The sequence below is a fragment of the Asterias amurensis genome, chromosome 12 (genome assembly GCF_032118995.1).
Source record: "Asterias amurensis chromosome 12, ASM3211899v1".
Classification (NCBI taxonomy): Eukaryota; Metazoa; Echinodermata; class Asteroidea; order Forcipulatida; family Asteriidae; genus Asterias; species Asterias amurensis.
In genome coordinates this window covers 5,325,310-5,346,410 of record NC_092659.1, presented here as the reverse complement: position 1 = coordinate 5,346,410, position 21,101 = coordinate 5,325,310, and the positions used below count along the sequence as shown (strand labels likewise).

General features: G+C 38.6%; 3 protein-coding genes across 3 annotated transcripts in view; all 3 read left to right on the top strand.

Annotated features, from left to right (window-relative positions):
- The window catches only part of LOC139945370 (uncharacterized), a 152,515-nt gene that overhangs the window by 40,307 nt on the left and 91,107 nt on the right, over window positions 1-21,101 (top strand). Inside the window, exons 31-40 of the mRNA XM_071942719.1 lie at window positions 357-566; window positions 1,212-1,278; window positions 3,211-3,374; window positions 4,269-4,396; window positions 4,588-4,729; window positions 5,287-5,517; window positions 6,194-6,397; window positions 6,744-6,878; window positions 7,348-7,560; window positions 10,395-10,604. Coding sequence (XP_071798820.1) covers window positions 357-566; window positions 1,212-1,278; window positions 3,211-3,374; window positions 4,269-4,396; window positions 4,588-4,729; window positions 5,287-5,517; window positions 6,194-6,397; window positions 6,744-6,878; window positions 7,348-7,560; window positions 10,395-10,604 — 1,704 coding nt within the window. The remainder of the gene's footprint in view (window positions 1-356; window positions 567-1,211; window positions 1,279-3,210; window positions 3,375-4,268; window positions 4,397-4,587; window positions 4,730-5,286; window positions 5,518-6,193; window positions 6,398-6,743; window positions 6,879-7,347; window positions 7,561-10,394; window positions 10,605-21,101) is intronic.
- On the top strand, window positions 12,438-13,636 carry LOC139945539 (beta-1 adrenergic receptor-like). Its single transcript, XM_071942923.1, has one exon. It carries the CDS (start codon window positions 12,438-12,440, stop codon window positions 13,392-13,394), a length of 957 nt encoding a protein of 318 aa, XP_071799024.1. The 3' UTR covers window positions 13,395-13,636.
- LOC139945318 (beta-2 adrenergic receptor-like) lies at window positions 19,157-20,107 on the top strand. Its single transcript, XM_071942672.1, has one exon. The coding sequence runs from the start codon at window positions 19,157-19,159 to the stop codon at window positions 20,105-20,107; it is 951 nt and encodes a 316-aa protein (XP_071798773.1).

Here is a 21,101-nt window from a genome sequence, read left to right as displayed (position 1 = left end):
ATCAAGATCTAAATAATTTGTATGAAGGTTTTTAATAGATGGAAGTTAACATGGGGGGGAGAATATTGATTCTGTTTTAACCCTTATACACCGATGTGTGTTTGCACTGTATATATTCAATACTTTACTAAGCTCTGATGTGAAAACAAATCACATTCATATCATATTATTACTCGAACCCACGACCTTTGCAAATCTAGAGTAGTGTCTTATCAACTGGTCAACCAAGATTGCCCAGTAGCTAAGGTCGTGGGTTCGAATCCCACCCGAGTTATCTATGAATGGTTAACGTGAATATTAACAAAACATTTTTTTTTTTAGTTTTAAAAGACTATTCTCTCATCAATCCACCATAGGTTGCCCGCTTCTTCAGTTATCTCTACCTAAGAATGTATACTGTAAGATTGACGAGAGCTGCTTTGGCGTAGAATGCTGTATGAACATTAAACTCTTCATGGTGTCTCTGGCTTTCAAGGCATTCATGAGATTTGATCCCTGTGAATTTCAGTTCATCCTTGGAGTCAACTCGTGGAACTACACTGTTCAAATCCTGACGGCAGAGTGGGGTAAGTGGGGTATGACGTCATTGGAGTAGGGCGCCCTCACATAGAAGGGATAATGTTCGTTGACGATAAGCGCGTACACAGTTCAATGCGATTCTATTGTTGGGTGTATAGTCAGTTTGGATTTTTTTTTGTAGTATAGAATTGTCATCTTCAAAAACTTTCCTTGTTTTCTTTTATGGATTCAAAATTCTTTTTTTTAATCGAAAACAAAATTCCTCATTTAAAAGCACTAAAACAGTGGCAACTTTGATGAACAAAAAAAATGCAGTCGGATTACCTCTAAGATGGCAGCTTGACGACATCAATGCATATTCCACACTTTTTTAGAAAGACTTTATATCTCAATACAACACCTTATAAACCATAACATGGTGCTATGTACAAGAAGGTCTCACAATTCAAACATCTCACAGGAAAATACTGAATGTGTGTTTAGAAACAACCGTATTATTAAGCGCCAAATAATACATGACATGGGACTATTAATTGCTTTCTGATTAGACGAGAGGTCGTAGAAAATGAGCTCGCTGTAAAAAGTGAAATGTGTGATTTTCAGAAATTGTGACTGCAACTCCGGAGACTATTAAATCCCATCTTTACACAATGTACGCATTTTGTAATTGTTTTATTTGCATATTAATTCAGGTAAACAGTGGGAGGTACCAGTGCCCTTTGAGGTGCCGTTTGTTGATGACATGCAACTACATCTTAGGTAAGATCGCTTCTGTAATCATAAAATAATGATCAATGATTAAAGGCACTGAAAAATATTGGTCATTACTCAAAATAATTATTACCTTAAAAATTACTTGGTAAACAATGGAGAGCAGTTGGTAGTAATAACACATTTTTCAGCAACGGCTCTCTCTGCGGTAAACGTTTTTGAGAAACGGGTAATTTCTCACTCAACTATTTAACTCTGATTAACGACTTCAAGGCACTGGTTAGGAGGACACTATTGGTAAACGACCGGTCCATTAAGCTCCGCCCCATTGCGTATTGACCAATCACAACGCAACAAAGGTCCGATAAAATAAGGTCCGACGTGCATGCGCGTATCTTGGCGCGCGCGGCAGAAATGTGCAGAAAGGCTTTGGAGAGCCCTACGTGTCCTTGCTCACACGTGCGTTGTGGGCGGAGCCTAATGGATCAGTCTATTGTCAAAGACCAGCCTTCACGTTTGGTGTACGGCAACATAAGCAAAAAAAAACCTGTGAAAATTTGAGCTCAATTGGTCATCGAACTTTACTCGTCACCAAGAAAGGTTTTCTGCTAATAACTATTTTGAGTAGTTACCAATAGTGTCCATTGCCTTTAAGGCCTGAATCGTTTTGTGGCATCTGAAAGCACACACATTGTGCAACAAAGGTGTTTTGTCTTTCATTCTTCTCTTGCAATTTTGATGACTTATAGAGTCAAAATGTTCATAGATTTGATGGTTATGCGTATGTTGGGATAAACCAAGCGAAAATACTGGTCTGTGTCAATAACAAAAGGTATGCAGCTTGTAAGTTTAAGCATGTTTTTAAATTTACTTTTTAAGCATTAAAGACAGTGGACACTATTGGTAATTGTCAAAGACTAGTCTTCACAGTTGGTGTATCTCAAACTATGCATAAAATAACAAAACTGTATCAGTTTGAGCCCAATCGGTCGTCAAATTTGTGAGATATAATGAAAGAAACAAACACCCTTGTCACACAAAGTTGTGTGCTTTCTAATGCTTGATTTCGGGACCACAAATTCTAAACTTGAGGTCTCGAAATCAAATTCGTGGAAAATTACTTCTTTCTCGAAAACTATGTCACTTCAGATGGAGCTGTTTCCCACAATGTTTTATACCACCAACCTCTCCCCATTACTCGTAATCAAGAAAGGTTTTATGATGATAATTATTTTGAGTAATTACCAATAGTGTCCACTGCCTTTAAACACTAATATTTTAAACTTACTTTAAGCAGCCAAGTTGAGAAGCTGTATTCATTGGATCAAGTAGTATAGTGTGTGTAAAATCTCTTTTGAGTAATGGTAGCTTGGTAATAAGAGTAATCTGAAGGGTGAATCAATCTTCAACTGATGGAGAACAATTTATGTACAAAAACATATCACTAGAGGTCATCACCAGAAAAAGAAAGAGATTCCAGTGCTTTGTGACCCCCCCCCCATGCTTGTCTCCTAAACCTGATCATATTAATAGACACAATTTTTGAGGAATATGAACTGTTTTTTGTTTTGTTTTTGAGCTGATCTATAACTACACGTGTTTGGAGTTAAAGGAACACATTGCCTCTGATCCGTCAAGTTGATCTTTGAAAAGCGTCTGTAACCGTTTTTTAATAAATGCATAATATGGGTAAGGCGTTTGTTGTAAAAGTAGAATACAATGATCCACACATCGTCGACTACCACGGTCGGCCACTTATTGGAGCCAAATTTTTGACTCCCATAAAAAAGGCCACCGTGTTATTAGTTCGCAATTAAAGTAAAAGGAAAACCACGCAATTTCGAGGCAGATTTGTGTGGATCGTTGTATTCTACTTTTAGAAAAACATCTTTCCAACCATATGCGTCCGATCCAATGCAACGTGTTCCTTTAAGGCTCAGTTACAGTACAAGTAATTTTCTATGTTTAATAAATTTGTAGGTTCGGCATTGAAAAGACAAGAACTCAACTTCTTGCCAGCATGAGTGTGGGTTTCTGCCCTAAGAGTGGGGACGCAGAGTGCCTGGAATTCCTTCATGTACTTCAAGATGCCGCTGTACCACTACCCACCTGCAACCCTGATGGAACGTTCACTTGGCCAGAAAGTAGGTCATTTTAAATCCAGTGCCCGTTTTCATAAGGTTGCTCAACACAAAACAAAAAGTAGCTGAGCACAACCTAATTATGCTAAGTGGAATAAGGTTACCTGCTAAAATACCATGTCATGTGTACAATATGCGACTGGTATCCTGCTTGTTTGTGCATAATACATTGTTAAGCGTCATCGTCTGCTTAAGCAACTCTGGGCAAAACACCCTAGGACGTTTGGTGTAGTGGTGTAAACCCTGATTGTACGAAACAGTAGTTTGGCGGACCTAAGTTAGTTCGCAAAGTAAAATGAAAACCATTCAAGTTAGAGGGGGAAAAGTGTTGATTGTTATATTATTCTACTTTCAAAACATTTTAACCATGCATTTTATAGCAAACGGTTTCAACCGTTTTTCATAAACCAACTCACCCCAGCCAAGGCAACCTTTCCCTTTAAGATAGCTCGCTTCCCTCACTAAAATAACCCTCTTCCTCTCTCGTGAGTGTAACCCACCGAATTGACTTTCTTACCTCATTGTTTTCCCCATATATGCTTCATTTGATACAGAAATCCATCCATTTCAACATTCAATGCTTAACTATAAATCACACGTGTTGACGGTGCAGTTTGAACAAGCCCAGAGCAACTTTCCCCAGTGGAGAATGCCCATTTCGCAATAGTTTGGGATTAACAACTTTTTTTTCAAAAAATGACATCACAATTTGGTTAAAACTGCAAATTATTCGTAATCCTCTTTTGTCTCACCCGAGTAATATGCCTGTGGTTTTTTTTCACAGAACTCGGGAAAGTACTGAATACATAGTGCCAAAAACACACATCGGTGTATGTACACCAAAATGAATATTCTTTATCCCGATGCAAGTTTAACATCTATTCAATCGTCTTTTAGTTGACGTCGAGGAGTATTTCAGTCGTGGCAGGCTGAAGATGTTGATCCAAGAGACAGGAGAGGAGCTTCTCCGGGCAGGGTTAGATGCAGCAATTGAGTATGTCCTGGAGGAACTTGGTATTGATAAAGTAGGTATCATTGTTTTAAAAGCACTGGATACTTTTGATAATTGTCAAAGATCAGTCTTCTTACTTGGTGTATCTCAACACATGCATAAAATACTAAATGTTAGGTTTTTTAGGGGTGAGCTACAGAAAAACTAAATTGCAAAGTAGGACTGTGAGAAGCATTTGTTTCATCTGCCGTATTTTAAAAACAGGAACTTCTGGATGGAAAAGAACCTTGTCCAACACCAGCCAGTTTGAGCGACTCTCAGCTCATCGGTGCACTTGAAGGCAGGGATCTTGAAACAACAGGAAATAGAACTGAGAAAGAAGTCCGACTCTCAGAGGATGAAAGAAGTAAGTTTGAAAAAAAGTGCAACCTTTCACAAGAGGGTCAATCACTGTTTTTAGTTATTTGAAAAAAAAGCTTGAGCCAATAGACCTTTATCACGCTGTCACCAACTTGGTCATGTTCCTGATTCCAATAGTAATGAATTCTAACATTCAATGCGCATGGCACGAGACTGTTATTTCGTCCAGCCTCAGTTTGGTAACAACGAGTTGGAATGGAGTAAAAATTAAGATGACCACACCGTTATAAAGATCTATACCACATTTGGGGCCTTGCCATGGACATAGGATTCGAACTGCTTCTAACTACCTGGCAAAGTTTGTAAGACACTGATCTGGAATTGCAAGGTCGTGGGTTCGAATTCCACCCGAGTAAAGCCTGTGATATTTTTTCACTGGACTCGGGAAATGTCTGAGTACACAGTGCTAACACACATCGGTGTAAGGGTAAAACAAACAAAAATGATATTCTTTATCCCCGATGCAAATTTATTTTAAAGTTCACATAGTGGAGGTAACTGGTTACCAAATTATTTTATTTTTTTACATTTCTCTCCATGCAGGTTGTTTAATATTTACACTACCAGCATTCTCCGAGAAGGTTGCCGAGATTGCTTACTGTTCACTCAGTGAGAACTGTCTCCGTATTGACTGCTGTCTTGAACTGAACATCAAAAGGTTGAAGTTCCGCCGCTCCTTCAAAGCATTCATTGATGTCAATGCTTGTGATTTCACGATTACAATTGCCTTCCAGCATTTGCGGTACTCTAAATTGCTGTTGAGTTACGATTGGGGTGAGTGTTTAAAAAAGTACTGAGTAAACAGCTTTTAGAGTATGTTAGAAGCGGTGTGAGTGCAGCCATAATGTTGTCATCAAGAAGATCACGAGAGAAGGATTGCTGTTTGTTATTGTAAATTCACCAGTGAAGCAGCGTTGTATTTGTTGGGTCGCCGGATAGAGTCATTATTAATTTCAATTGAGCTGCCCAGACAGCAGAGGCAAACAAAGAGACGTAGCCTACGGATACGTCGAGCCATCAGAAAGTTAACTCTTCAAAGTGTAAGAAGAAACTAAACATATTAAATGGTAAAATTTCGGACACGACCATGTTCAAACCTTTTTTATGATAGTGTTTGGCTCTGAAAAGAGCCGGTGGGGTCTCGACTCTTCATGCAGTAAACTTCTCTGCTCGTCTCCGGGAGAATGTAGCCATGTTTGTCTTTCTCCTGAAGAGCTCGTCTTTGTCCTGAAGACGAACTGAGTATACCGTTCGAAACGTCGAGACCACGCCCGACTCTTCTCAGACCCTAAACTCACACAAAAGAGATTTACACATGGTTGTACCCGCAAGTTTGCTATTTATTTATAGTTTATGCACACCATGCAAGGTTTTAAACAATTTCTTATTTTCAAATTGTATCAATGCTATAGGGTTTTATCTAAAGCAATATTGTTATGTTTTCTTTCAGGCGATGTGAAGCAACAGAGGATCGGACCATTTACGCTGAGTTACACAATCGATAAACTGGATGATGAGAAGCAGTTCCAGATTGACTTCGGAGCATCGGTTTGCCCCAACAACGGGGAGGAGTGCATCTTTGACATTGACATCATTCAGGACTACAGGGTGCCGATTCCATTCTGCAATTCTAACTTTTCACTGTCTCTGCCAGGTATGAACCTAACTTTAATCATGGCACTATTGGCATGGGTTCCCTACTTAAACAACAAGTGTAACTTTTTTAAGGAGTTAAGAAACAGAGTTTTGGGCGAAATAGTGTAACAGTATTAAATCCTCATGACCTAGTAATTGGATGAAGAAAACAAAAATTACTATGAATCTAAAATGTTCAAATAGAATAACACCCGTTTCATTACTCGTTACCAAGTAAGTTTTGAACAATTATTTTGAGTAGTTACCAATAGTGTCCACTGCCTTTAAGTGATTTATGCGCACTTTTTGACAATTTTGTAATGTGTTTATACTTATTTTACTATTATATTTATTTTGATACGCAGGGAAGAATAGCTTGACTGATTTTATTACTCAAGTTGGTCAAAATGCCGGTCAGCAAGCCATCAACATTCTTCTAGAGTTTATTGGTCTAAGAGATAAGATTGATGATGGACCCTGTGCCTCCACAACTCAGGATGGTATGAACAAATAAGCAAGTTTCCCATTTAAGGGTGGTTTTAAAACACAATGTACACACTTATGTATACATAAGTTCATCTTTCAGCTACTTTTTCTTCAATTTTCTCTTTAATTCATCAGTTCTTTCGCAGTTTACTTTTTGTAGTGGGATACATTACAACACATGCCTCTCTTAATATCAATGTATGACTTCACCATACTAAACCCAAACGAGGCCATCGATGCGCAGCCACTGCACTGGTGGTGGCGTGATCTCTGCCGATGGCCTAATTTGGGGTAAGAATTGCGACATAATACATAAATATTAAGAGAGGCATTTAGTAGTTGTTTCATATTTTGTAAGCTTCTATCTGTTTTCAATGTACAATTAGTTTTTGCAGTACAAAAACAACCTATGTGAAACAAAAACAAAGTTGTTCTTATAAAATATCTCGTTTCAAAGCAGTCTTTTTTGTTTCTGTTTTTCAGTGTGCACTGACGTAACTCTCCCTCGTCTTCCCAGCACATTGACCTGTGACCTTTACGATCGCTGCCTCGGTGTGCGATGCTGTGTTGATCTGGATCTTCAAATCACTGTGTTATCAAGTACTGTATGGCTAGTGCTCGATCCATGCGAGTTTACACTATCCATGGGCTTTGGAAAGTGGTCGATAACCTTCACCATATTTGACTACCACTGGGGTGAGTATTTTGTAGCTTTGGCATTGTTATCATAGCCAGATCAGGTGTATTCTTAATATTCAATAATAACACCTTCTCGAAACTTAGATGAATTGGGGAAAGTGTATCTTCCGATTATTATTTATATTATTGTTATTGTTATTGTTATTGTTATTGTTATTGTTATTGTTATTGTTATTGTTATTGTTATTGTTATTGTTATTGTTATTGTTATTGTTATTGTTATTGTTATTGTTATTGTTATTGTTATTGTTATTGTTATTGTTATTGTTATTGTTATTGTTATTGTTATTGTTATTGTTATTGTTATTGTTATTGTTATTGTTATTGTTATTGTTATTGTTATTGTTATTGTTATTGTTATTGTTATTGTTATTGTTATTGTTATTGTTATTGTTATTGTTATTGTTATTGTTATTGTTATTGTTATTGTTATTGTTATTGTTATTGTTATTGTTATTGTTATTGTTATTGTTATTGTTATTGTTATTGTTATTGTTATTGTTATTAGCTGTACCGACGTAGTGGTCGGAACAGCTATTGAAATCGTCAAGATTTTTATTTGTTATTATTATTATTATTATTATTATTATTATTATTATTATTATTATTATTATTATTATTATTATTATTATTTGTATCCGTCAAAAGCCCATAGGTTTAACCAGGGCATTTTGTTAAAGCCAAAAATCATACTTGGCTTAGTATAAAAGAGTCAGACCATATATCATATTAAAGCTTAGGTCTTGAAGTTGTAGTTAAATGTAATTTGCATAAATTAAATAATTAATTAACTAAGTTATAACGACATGAATATTTAATTAGCCAATCTTTAGATTGCCATATCTCACAAACTATACGTCCGATCGCAATTTTTTTTTTCAATTTTGTACTTTGTGGGTACTGTATAACTATTCCATGGCCTTAAAATCCGGACGACGTCACCATGACGTGTCTGTGCACAAACACAATGGCTCTTCAAATGTCAACATTTAAATGATCAAAAACTTAATAACTTCAAAATTATTTATCTGTTTGTTTCCTGAATTTGATATTTTGTGTCCAAAAATACACTGATTCTAAAAATAATGGTTTCCGTTCATTAAAACCAATCAAGGGACGTCTATCATTAACGAATAAATTAAAATCTTGCCGTCATCGGTACAACGTAGTACTTCTGGATGTAGTCACTAAACTGCGTGCAGTCGCTTTCAAGTGGCTGTACATTGTCTCTATGGGTGGTTGCAATACAGTGTGGACCTGTTTGCTTTGAGGACTTACTTGAGGGGAGTCTACCACGCTGTCCTGATGTTGGCATCGATGTATTTTTTTTCCTAACCGTGTGGTGGACATACTCCATTGGATTTGTACACAACCAATAGGCATACATTGGAATCCTACGATGGTTCAGGGTTTTCGTTAAAACGATGTACGTTCTAGTAGGTTTTTTTAAAAAGGCATTGGATTGGGGTAAGTTACACACTATCGTGTACCTTATGAAATTTGTTAGTATGAAAAACACAATTTTAAAACTGTGACGTCATCACGTGATAATTTATGGTAATTAGAAGCTTTAATGAGTTTTTCTTTGCAGCACTATATCTCAAGAAGTGAACGGCCGAATTCAAAGTTGTTTTCAGTAAAAGACTCCTTAGGCATGATAGATTTGCATTGGATAACCGTGACCCCGATTTGACCTCTACTTCCGGGTCAACCGGAAGTGAGACCATATTTCAAGAGTTACACAACCGATTTAATTTTTTTCTTCAGTTATAGACTCCTTAGGCATTAAATTTTGTTGGGGAAAATCCGTGACCCCATTTTGACCTCTTCTTCCGGGTCAACCGGAAGTAGGACCATTTGTCAAGAACTACACAACCGATTTTCAAACTTTTTTCAGTAATAGACTACTTAGACATTAAACATTAACTTAGAAAACTGTGACCTTATGTTGACCTTTATTTCCGGGTCAACCGGAAGTGAGATCATTTCTCAATAAGTACACAACCGATTTTCAAACTTTTTCAGTTATAGACACCTTAGGCATTAAATATTAACTTTGAAAACCATGACCCCCACGTTGACCTTTCCTTCCGGGTCAACCGGAAGTGGGACCTTATTTCAAGAACTACATAACCGATTTTCAATTTTGTTTTGGTTATTAACTCCTTTGACATTGGACATTCGCATTGGCTAGCCGTGACGCCATGTTGACCTTTACTTCCGGGTCAACCGGAAGTTGGACCATATCTTAAGAACTACACAACCGATTTTCAATCTTTTTCAGTTTTAGACTCCTTAGGCATCAAAAATAAAATTAGAACAACCGTGTCCCCAATTTGAACTATATTCCTGGTCAACCGGAAGTGAGACCATATCTTAAGAACTACACAACCGATTTTCAAACTTGTTACTCTTATAGACTCCTCAGGCATTTAAAATAAACTTTGTGACCCCCATATCTCAAGAACTACACAACACGGAACAGCTTTGTGTTTGTTCACAAACACCTAATGTCTAGTTGTTATTGTTATTGTTATTGTTATTGTTATTGTTATTGTTATTGTTATTGTTATTGTTATTGTTATTGTTATTGTTATTGTTATTGTTATTGTTATTGTTATTGTTATTGTTATTGTTATTGTTATTGTTATTGTTATTGTTATTGTTATTGTTATTGTTATTGTTATTGTTATTGTTATTGTTATTGTTATTGTTATTGTTATTGTTATTGTTATTGTTATTGTTATTGTTATTGTTATTGTTATTGTTATTGTTATTGTTATTGTTATTGTTATTGTTATTGTTATTGTTATTGTTATTGTTATTATCAGGCACCCAAGAGGAACTAAAGATCGGCAAGGCCTTAACCTTGATCTACACCATCAACAAGTTGACCGAAGACAAGGTATTTGTCTTGGACCTGGCGCTTTCCCTTTGTCTTCCCGATTCTGATTGCAATACAGCGCCCACTATTGACATCTTGAAAGGAACACGGGTACCGATTCCATTTTGCAATGAGAACGCAACATTTGCTCTTCCAGGTATGTACGAAATATATTATGTAAAGATATGAAAATGTTTGTGAAGATTTGAGAAGAGTTTTAGAATGGTCTCAACTATACTCTAAATCTGGGACGGAACAGTAACATATAATGTAGCCTATTAGCGTGTTCGCTCGTCCCCAGCGCCTTGCTTTAACCAAAGGCGCTGGGATGGGCAAACGTATCATGCACGCACATTGGTCTAATAATGCGCAGTCCCATCATGCATCACACTCACACTGCGCCATATTTCTATGCACTGTACGCATGACGTACTTCCTGAACAAGAATCTGTTCAAGCGATTAGCCCATCCCAGCGGTCCTGGATAGATAGACTGGCCGCTGGTGCCGAGCGAAATTAGCTTGTACAATAGTAGGCCGTGTAGTCGTTCTCGTCTGGTCCCCTGTCTGTGTCCGCACGAACCAGTGATTCCATTGGATACAAAGATTCCATTGGATAAACGTGCAGTGACGTATAGCTTTCTACATCAGTAGTTTGATTGGTGTGAGGTCACGTTTGGCAGCTGCATTTTCGGTCGTCTGCGTATGAATGTAGGTGAAAGGTGAAGATGGACGAGGATTGACCTAGGTTAGAGAGGCCACTCTCTGGCGTTGGTCACGAGCCTCGAAGTGTGACGTCAGATGTTCAAGCTAGATCGAATCAAGCGTGTAGCTGTACATTAAATAATGAACTCTCACCCAGAATCAGGTTTGTTGGGCTTTCAGTTTGATAGGCCGCGCAGAAAAGAGCAATTTGATTTGAGTTTTTTATTGTTTTTACTAAAGACAAACTATAAGTGTAAAATAATAGTTAGCTGGTATATATGATGTCTTTGGGAAATAATTAATATATTTAAAGCATCTTAGAGCAATTATGTAATAAATCGATTGAAAACTCAGCCATTACAGTTGTTATTCAATAAGCGACTGTCGAAAAGGCCAATACAGTTTTAGATAAAGGCCGATACAGTTTTTCTATTCTCCATAATTTGAGGCCTAAATTGCAACTCTCAAAGTGCACACTGAGCTAAAAGCCAATTTAGATGACGACCGAGATATTACCAACAGAACAATGACTTCCACACAGTAAATGTCAATCAGTGTCTACCCATCATTAAACAGACCAACAATAGATACGCAGTGTCAACAAAATCTGACTCTGATAATTGCTAGAACCTTTGTAGGTCTCTGTTACTTTAGAAAGCTAAATTGACTTTTACTGAATATCAGGCCTAATGGAAAAATGATTAATCCGCGGAGTAATTTCCTGTAGTGACGGTGTTTGTTACAACCTTCCTGAATAGGGCCCTATACATTTCATAAATCTGCTTAAACGCACAAAGTAGAGCACAATAAAAAAAAAATGCTAACCAGAACAAGGTTACCAGCCCAAGTACCCTGTGTACACCTACGATTTGTGTCTGGAATCCTGCTCATTTCTGCTTATACAGCAGACAATATTGTTCAGCAACCTCTTCTGCTTAGGCAGATTGGGTAAAATTAGACCCTGGTCTTCGTTCATTATTGTAATTTAAGGGTGATTTGTGTGAGGCTAATCACCAGTCTGAAGGTTGCCTAATAGTGAGACACTTGTATATGTGAAACCTCTGTGTACTCGCTATTAAAACAGTTTGAGAGGCTGACACTCCAACTTAGTCAAAAGTGAGCTGAACTACTGGAGACGACAGGCAATTGCGGTGCTCTTATAATACACAATTTGTCTCAGAACTTATCTACTAGTAGAGACGACAGGCAAGCTGTGCCTTCATAACACTAAACTTTTTCTTAGCATATTATGCAATTATTGAAAATTTAATTGATGGAAAAATAACTATGTCTATTGAGACCATGAACTCCACAACAGCAGTACCCTTGGGTCTGTCTCCAGTCCTGATCGCACTCCGCACTTGTTTCGTCGCCATCATTGCAGTGCTGATTATATGTGGGAATATTCTTGTAGTTGCTGTGACACGCCGTGTAACCAACTTAGCTGACAGCACCAAGGTTCTGATGACGTCACTGGCTGTATATGACCTCTTAGTCGGTGTTTCAGCAGTACTCATCAGTGCAATAGCATCTGCTCTTGATAGATGGCCTTTTGGTGAAGCTGGCTGCTATTTCTATGCCATTGTTATGACAGTTGCCGTCTCCATGTCTACACTCTCGGTTACTTGTCTGAACATTGAACGCTACATAGCTGTCACCCGACCATTTAAATTTCCGTTATGGTGTACAAGACGTCGTGCAATAACACTTGTAGTCGTTGCATCAATAGCTTGCTTGTCTTGTGCACCTTTACCAAAGATTTTATTGGCAACATCACCATATTACTACGAAGGTTCGTTGCTTTGCTTTTACAGTAACACCTCGATATATCTCAATATTTTCTTTCTTCTTTCTTGCAATGTGTTCCCAACGCTATTGATGTCCTGTATTTATTACCACTTGGTAAAAATCAGTCGCGATCATGAGCAGCGACTGAATCGAAACGGGAACAATGAGGCAAACAACAATCGTGACAACAAAGCTCTTAAGACATTCCTTGTTGTTACGTTGACATTTGTTGGATGTTTCTTTCCGTTTACTCTTGTCAGGGTAGGGGAGTCTTTGACAGGTGAACTTAGTCCAAATTGGCTTCAATTTTTATCAGCGTGGCTAGGTACAAGTAACAGTATGTTCAATGTATGGATTTACTGTCTGTTCAATTCATCATTTCGTGAAAGGGCAAAGACGATTATCTCAGAGCGGTTTCCATGTTGTAACCGGTCAGTGGCACCTGCCGTTGCCTAACCACAATGACAATAACTTCGACCCATCCAGGACCCAGACTCAAGCCACGACGCCCAAATTTAAGTTGGTCAAATATTCAGGGCAAAAGAATGACAACAGGTGACTAGTTGCGCACACAGTGACTTGATGACACTAACGTCCGGCAAATGTTTCTGGTAACTATGGGCCCATAGAGCAAGATCCCATCCACCATCCAACCTCTGGTAAAATACCTTAAGACGTCATCCGGCCGCCATCTTAGAAGTAAAACGTTGATGAAAAACAATGGAAGACACACAGATGTGTATGCTTGGCGCACATTGGACAATGAGCCTACTTTTGACCTCTAGGCGAGGGCGAGCAAGATCCATCCACCGGCCATCCAACATCTGGTAAAATACCTTATTACGTCATCCAGCCGCCATCTTAGAAGTAAAATGTTATAATGAAAACAATGGAACACACACAGATGTGTATGCTTTGCGCACAAGATTGGACAATGAATAGCTACTTTTGACCTCCAGGCAAGGGCGCCGCCCTACTCAAAATGACGTCATATTGACCATCCTCTGCGGGAAGCTAGACGCTTGAACTGGCATGGTTCCAGTCAGATGCCGGTGTTCCAGGGAATTCTGTCCGCTGGAGATAGATCCCCCTCATGGGAAATCAACGTGGACTGAAAGAGGATGTTTCAAAAGAGAGCGCTAATCGAAAGTAATTTGTGCACAGTTTGCCTCATCGGGGGGCCGAATCTCCTTGAGACAGATCTTCCGACGAGTTTTGACACATGTTTGAGCTAATCTTGCATCCCCGCCTGAGACTCTACTCATCTTCATGATGCAGACACTAATATCACCCAGTATTATAAGCTGACGCTATATATAACGCCTTTTTATGTTGCAAGCTCTAGGGTGTGTCCAACCCAATTCAAAAATCAAACTCAAAGGTGGCAAAAAAAAAAACTGTAGACGAAACAAGTGGGTTTTATTATTCAAAAGGATTAGAAGCACAATTTCAGCAAACAATAATTACCAGACGAACATAGTTAAAGATGTCAGATTTTTGGCCCCAACCATTAAAAAATAGATTTTTTTGAGTGAATGGTATTTCAAAGAGCATCACCCACTCTGACAAAAAAAGTGTAACTTTTACTTTTAATGGTCAGAAACCATGACAAAAATTTAAAACGTTTCTTATGGAACACATAAGAATTGGTCACGTGATATTATATTGTCGGGATCCCGAAAAAAATTAATTTTGAGCACTTTATTTCACTGCTACTAATAGTTGGCGGATTTTTTCGAGCAATGGCTCAAATGAAAGTTTGTTACTTTCTTGACCCCCATCAAAATACCTATTGAATTTTAAATCAAAATTTTTGGGTCCAATCGGCCAAAAATCTGACATAGCATCTTTAAGTGCATTCACTTACTGATGTCATTTTGTAGATTAGTTTTATACAGTCACTAAAAACCACCTGAAAACATGTTTATTAGTTCTGTATAGTCACCATTAGTACATATTGTTTCATATGTCGTGTTTCTCCACCACATCGTAGGGTATACTTGGGTAAGATGGGACATTGCCAACTCAGTGCGTGATTAAACAAACAACGTCATTTCTGGCAGACCCATCCTACGCATAACAGGGTCGTCCATATCTGGTCTGCATATGTGGTGACCCGGCCTTTGTCGTTTCCTTTTTCATGTATTTCCACTTCACTGCTTATGTTTCACTTAGTTACCCGTTCATGTTTGTTGTGTTGTCATTTAGCCTTCGAGAAAGACTCTGCTAGGGTCGAAACGTCAGGCCATTAACTATTTTTTGCGTTTTCTTTTTCTATAACGTTAGCGGCGGCAAACATAACGACGTGTCCGTTGTTTACTTTGCACGCGTCAGGGGCCAATTTCATAGAGCTGCTTAAGCGATAATTTTACCCCAGGCGGTGAAAATATAGCTTGTTTAATTAACACATTTACTGCCCAAAATGTCATGCCATATACATTGCTTGTGACTGGTGCTTATCTGTTGTTCACTTAGCATAACAATTGAGTGAAGTCTTCGCCGGTAATCTGATTTTATTAAGCAATGATTTTTTTGCTTAAGCAAAGTGTTTTGCTTAAGCAGCTCTATGAAATTGGGCCCAGGTTGAGTGCCGGTTAAAACTATCAATTTGTTATTTTTGAAAGACTGTTCATGATACTGTGTCATCAGTGTCGGCTGAAAGCAACACAGACCAACTGAATGCAGAACTATTTTATATTTAGATGTTTCTTGTGATCTGTCCCATTTTACCCCAGGCGGTTAATTTAAGGGGTAAAATAGACCTTATGCACATGACGTCGTTTCAGTACGGCGCCCCCGCATTGAGGTTAAAAGGAGATTGTTCATTGGCCAAACTATGTGCGTTCTGATTGTTTCGTCACCGTTTGACCTCAAAGATGGCGGCTGGATGACGTCAATGCATAAGGTCTATAGGCCAATTTGTCACCAGGTTATTGTGAAGTATGAACGGTTGGGGTAATTTGGGGACAATTTTCATTGTCAAAAAAACAATGTTAGAATGACCATTTTCACAAATTCTTAAAACTGTAAACTAAACTGTAAACATTAAATTTTGGATCAAAACCAATTTTGATTCACTAACTTGTCGCACTGAAGACTGACGGTTCTGGTACTGGTCATACATTTGTTTTGTCCCATCTTGCCCCGATGTGACCCTAATTAATTAACCCAAACGGATATTTACTATGCCCATCAAATTTAACAATTCGCTTATCCGTCATTTCAATGCGTGCGTCCCATCTTGCCCCAAATGGTGGGAGGAAACGGGACACTTAATTAAATTTCATATAGTCACCAAAAACTGTCAAAAAACATTGAAATTTCATTAAAAGGTGAAAGTACTAACAACTTTTAGTATCAGTTAGCCCATAAGACAAATTGTTGTAAAATTTGATTGTAATAATATAAATAAAAATGTGTATGTGTCCCATCTTCCCCCACTATACCCACACTATGAGAAACGGGCTTCGTTCGTGATTATAAGATGAGTTTATAATTGCCCAACTGTGCACAACTACAGGGCCAAATTTCATAGAGCTGCTAAGCACACAAAATTGCTAAGCATTAAATTTCTTCCTTGATAAAAACAAGATTACCATCAAAATTTCCACGTGATTTTCAGGATAAGCAAACAAAAGCTAAATACCAGTAACAAGCAATATGCAACAAATGGAAATTTGGTTGGTTGTCCTGTTTTTATCAAGGAAGAAATGTCATGCTTAGCAAATTTGTGTGCCTAGCAGCGCTATGAAATTGGGCCCAGGTCATGCTTTTATCAATAACATGAGACAGCCCTTTTCGGGAAAGATAAGGTGAGGTGTTTCTTCACGTTGTTCTACCATGGTATTTTCAGTTTCAGTTTAAAGCCATTCGACCCTTTCGGTAAACACAACTTCTATATAAAAAAACAAACCTGTGAAAATTTAGGCGCTATCGGTCATCGGAGTCGGGAGAAAATAACGGGAAAACCCGACCCCGTTTCCGTACATTTCGCCGTGTCATGATGACATGTGTATAAAATAAATCCATAATTCTCGATATCGAGAATTGATATTGTTTTAATGTTTTCCCAAAAAGTAAAGCATTTCATGGAATAATATTTCAAGAGAAGTCTTTTACCATTACCTTCTGTTAACCCTGTAAGTAATTTGTAAATCTGTGAATTTTTAATTTTTTTCTGTACTGAAAGTGTCCAATGACTTTAAAAAATACAATAACCCGAAAATAGGTTTTGTTTACAATTGAATTGTGTTCTTATTTCGTGTGTTTAGTATTGCTTCGTTGTTGTGTTTCTGGCGGGGAGGGGTAGAGGTGGGGCAATATTTGAGTTTAAAAAAGTATGTGCAATCCGATGTAATGATTTCCATAATGGATTGACATAGAAAATATTGAATTTGTTTAATTGCAATTTATACGCATGAATGTCTTAAATTCTAAGGCCCAAGATCAGATCTGCATTTTGTTTGGGACGGAAATCTGGGACGGAACAGTAATATATAATGTAGCCTATTAGCGTGTTCGCTCGTCCCCAGCGCCTTGCTTTAACCAAAGGCGCTGGGATGGGCAAACGTATCATGCACGCACATTGGTCTAATAATGCGCAGTCCCATCATGCATCACACTCACACTGCGCCATATTTCTATGCACTGTACGCATGACGTACTTCCTGAACAAGAATCTGTTCAAGCGATTAGCCCATCCCAGCGGTCCTGGATAGATAGACTGGCCGCTGGTGCCGAGCGAAATTAGCTTGTACAATAGTAGGCTGTGTAGTCGTTCTCGTCTGGTCCCCTGTCTGTATCCGCACCGAACCAGTGATTCCATTGGATACAAAGATTCCGTTGGATAAACGTGCAGTGACGTATAGGTTTCTATATCTGGAGTTTGATTGGTATCACGTTTTGCAGCTGCACTTTCGGTCGTCTGCATATGAATGTAGGTGAAAGGTGAAGATGGACGAGGATTGACCTAGGTTAGAGAGGCCACTCTCTGGCGTAATTTACGAGCCTCGAAGCGTGACGTCAGATGCTCATGTTAGATCAAATTAAGCATGTACATGTAGCTGTACATTAAATAATGAACTCTCACCCAGAATCAGATTTGATGGGTTTTCGGTTTAAAGGCCGCGCAGAAAAGAGCAATTTGATTTGAGTTTTTTTTTATTATTTTTACTAAAGACAAATTATAAGTGTAAAATAATAGTTAGATGGTATATATGATGTCTTTAGGAAATAATTAATATATTAAAAGCATCTTAGAGCAATTCTGTAATAAATCGATTGAAAACTCAGCCATTACAGTTATTATTCAATAAGCGACTGTCGAAAAGGCCAACACAATTTTAGATACAGGCCAATACAGTTTTTCTATACTCCATAATTTGAGGCCTATATTGCATTTCTCAAAGTGCACACTGAGCTAAAAGCCAATTTCGATGACGACCGAGATATTAACAACAGAACAATGACTTCCACTCAGTATATGTCAATCAGTGTCTATACCCATCATTAAACAAACCAACAATAGATACGCAGTGTCAATAAAATCTGACTCTGATAATTGCTAGAACCTTTGTAGGTCTCTGTTACTTAGAAAGCTAAACTGACTTTTACTGAATATCAGGCCTAATGGAAAAATGATTAATCCACGGACTAATTTCCTCTAGTGACGGTGCTTTGTTATACAAACTTCCTGAATAGGGCTTTAGGGCCGTAGAGCTGCTCAATCGCACAAAGTAAAGCACAATAATCAAAAATGCTTACCAGAACAAGGTTACCAGCCCAACTATACCACGTGCACAACTACGATTTGTGTCTGGAATCCTGCTCATTTCTGCTTAGCAGACAATTGTTCAGCAACCTCTTCTGCTAGGCAGCTTGGGTAAAATTTGACCCTGGTCTTCGTTCATTATTGTAATTTAAGGGTGAATTGTGTAAGGCCAATTCAGTCTGAAGGTTGCTTAATAGCGAGACACTTGTATATGTGAAACCTCTGTGTACTCACTATTAAAACAGTTTGAGAGGCTGACACTCCAACTTAGTCAAAAGTGAGCTGAACTACTGGAGACGACAGGCAATTGCGGTGCGCTTATAAGACACAATTTGTCTCAGAACTTATCTACTAGTAGAGACGACAGGCAAGCTGTGCCTTCATAACACAAAACTTGTTGTTAGCATATTATGCAATTTTTGAAAATTTAATTGATGGAAAAATAACTATGTCTATTGAGACCATGAACTCCACAACAGCAGTACCCTTGGGTCTGTCTCCAGTCCTCATCGCACTCCGCACTTGTTTCGTCACCATTATTGCAGTGCTGATTATATGTGGGAATATTCTTGTAGTTGCTGTGACACGCCGTGTAACCAACTTAGCTGACAGCACCAAGGTTCTGATGACGTCACTGGCTGTAACTGACCTCTTAGTCGGCGTTTCAGCAGTACTCAGTGCAGTAGCATCTGCTCTTGATAGATGGCCTTTTGGTGATGTTGGCTGCCATTTCTATGCCATGTTTAAGACAGTTGCCATCTCCATGTCTATACTCTCGGTTACTTGTCTGAATATTGAACGCTACATAGCTGTCACCCGACCCTTTAAATTTCCGTTATGGTGTACAAGACGCCGTGCAATAACACTTGTAGTCGTTGCATCAATAGCTTGCTTGTCTTGTGCACCTTTACCATGGATTTTCGCAATATCGCCATATTACTTTGAAGGTTCGTTGCTTTGCTTTTACAGTAACACCTCGATATATCTCAATCTTGTCTTTCTTCTTTCTTGCAATGTACTCCCAACGCTATTGATGTCCTGTATTTATTGGCACTTGATAAAAATCAGTCGCGAACATGAGCAGCGGCTGAATCGAAACGGCAACAATGAGGCAAACAACAATCGTGACAACAAAGCTCTTAAGACATTCCTTGTTGTTACGTTGACATTTGCTGGATGTTTCTTTCCCTTTGCTCTTGTCAGGGTAGGAAGGTCTTTGACAGGTAAACTTATTCCAAATTGGCTTCAATTTTTATCATCGTGGCTAGGTACAAGTAACAGTATGTTCAATGTGTGGATTTACTGTCTGTTCAATTCATCATTTCGTGAAATGGCAAAAAAGGTTATCTCAGAGCGGTTTCCATGTTTTAACCGGTCAGTGGCACCTGCAGTTGCCTAACCACAGTGACAATAACTTCGACCCATCCAGGACCCAGACTCAAGCCACGACGCCCAAAGTTGGTCAAATATTCAGGGCAAAAGAATGACAACAGGTGACTCGTTGCGCACACAGTGACTACATGTAGATGACACTAACGTCCGGCAAAGGTTTCTGGTAACTATAAGGGCCCACCATAGAGCAAGATCCCATCCACCATCCAACATCTGGTAAAATACCTTATGACGTCATCTAGCCGTACTTAGAAGTAAAACGTTGATGAAAACAATGGAACACACACAGATGTGTATGCTTGGCGCACATTGGACAATGAGCCTACTTTTGACCTCTAGGCGAGGGCGAGCAAGATCCATCCACCATCCAACATCTGGTAAAATACCTTATGACGTCATCCAGCCGCCATCTTAGAAGTAAAACGTTAATGAAAACAATGGAACACACACAGATGTGTATGCTTTGCGCACAAGATTGGACAATGAATAGCTTACTTTTGACCTCTAGGCGAGGGCACCGCCCTACTCAAAATGACGTCATATTGACCATTCTCTGCGCGAAGCTAGACGCTTGAACTGGCATGGTTCCATTCGGATGCCGGTGTTCCAGGGAATTTTATGTTCGCTTGAGATTCGATCCCCCTCGTGGGAAAATCAACATGGGCTGAAAGAGGATGATTCAAAAGAGGGCGCTATAATCGAAAGTAATTTGTGCACAGTTGTCCTCATTGGGGGACCGAATCTCCTCGGGACAGGGGCCAAATTCATAGAGCTGCTGCTTAAGCACAAAAATAGCTCGCTTGTTTTACACATGTTACTGGCAAAAGTTTCAGCCATATACATTGCTTGTGACTGGTATTTAGCTGTTGTTTACTTAGCATAACAATTGAGTCTCTTGGTCGGTAATCTGATTTTACTAAGCAAGAATTTGTTGCTTAAGCAACATTTTGTGCTTAAGCAGCTCTATGAAATTGGGCCCTGATCTCCAACCACACCGGGTT

Excerpts from the sequence above, each read along its gene's own strand:
- LOC139945539 (XM_071942923.1), top strand. The coding sequence starts at position 12,438 with ATGTCTATTGAGACCATGAACTCCACAACAGCAGTACCCTTGGGTCTG.
- LOC139945318 (XM_071942672.1), top strand. The coding sequence starts at position 19,157 with ATGTCTATTGAGACCATGAACTCCACAACAGCAGTACCCTTGGGTCTG.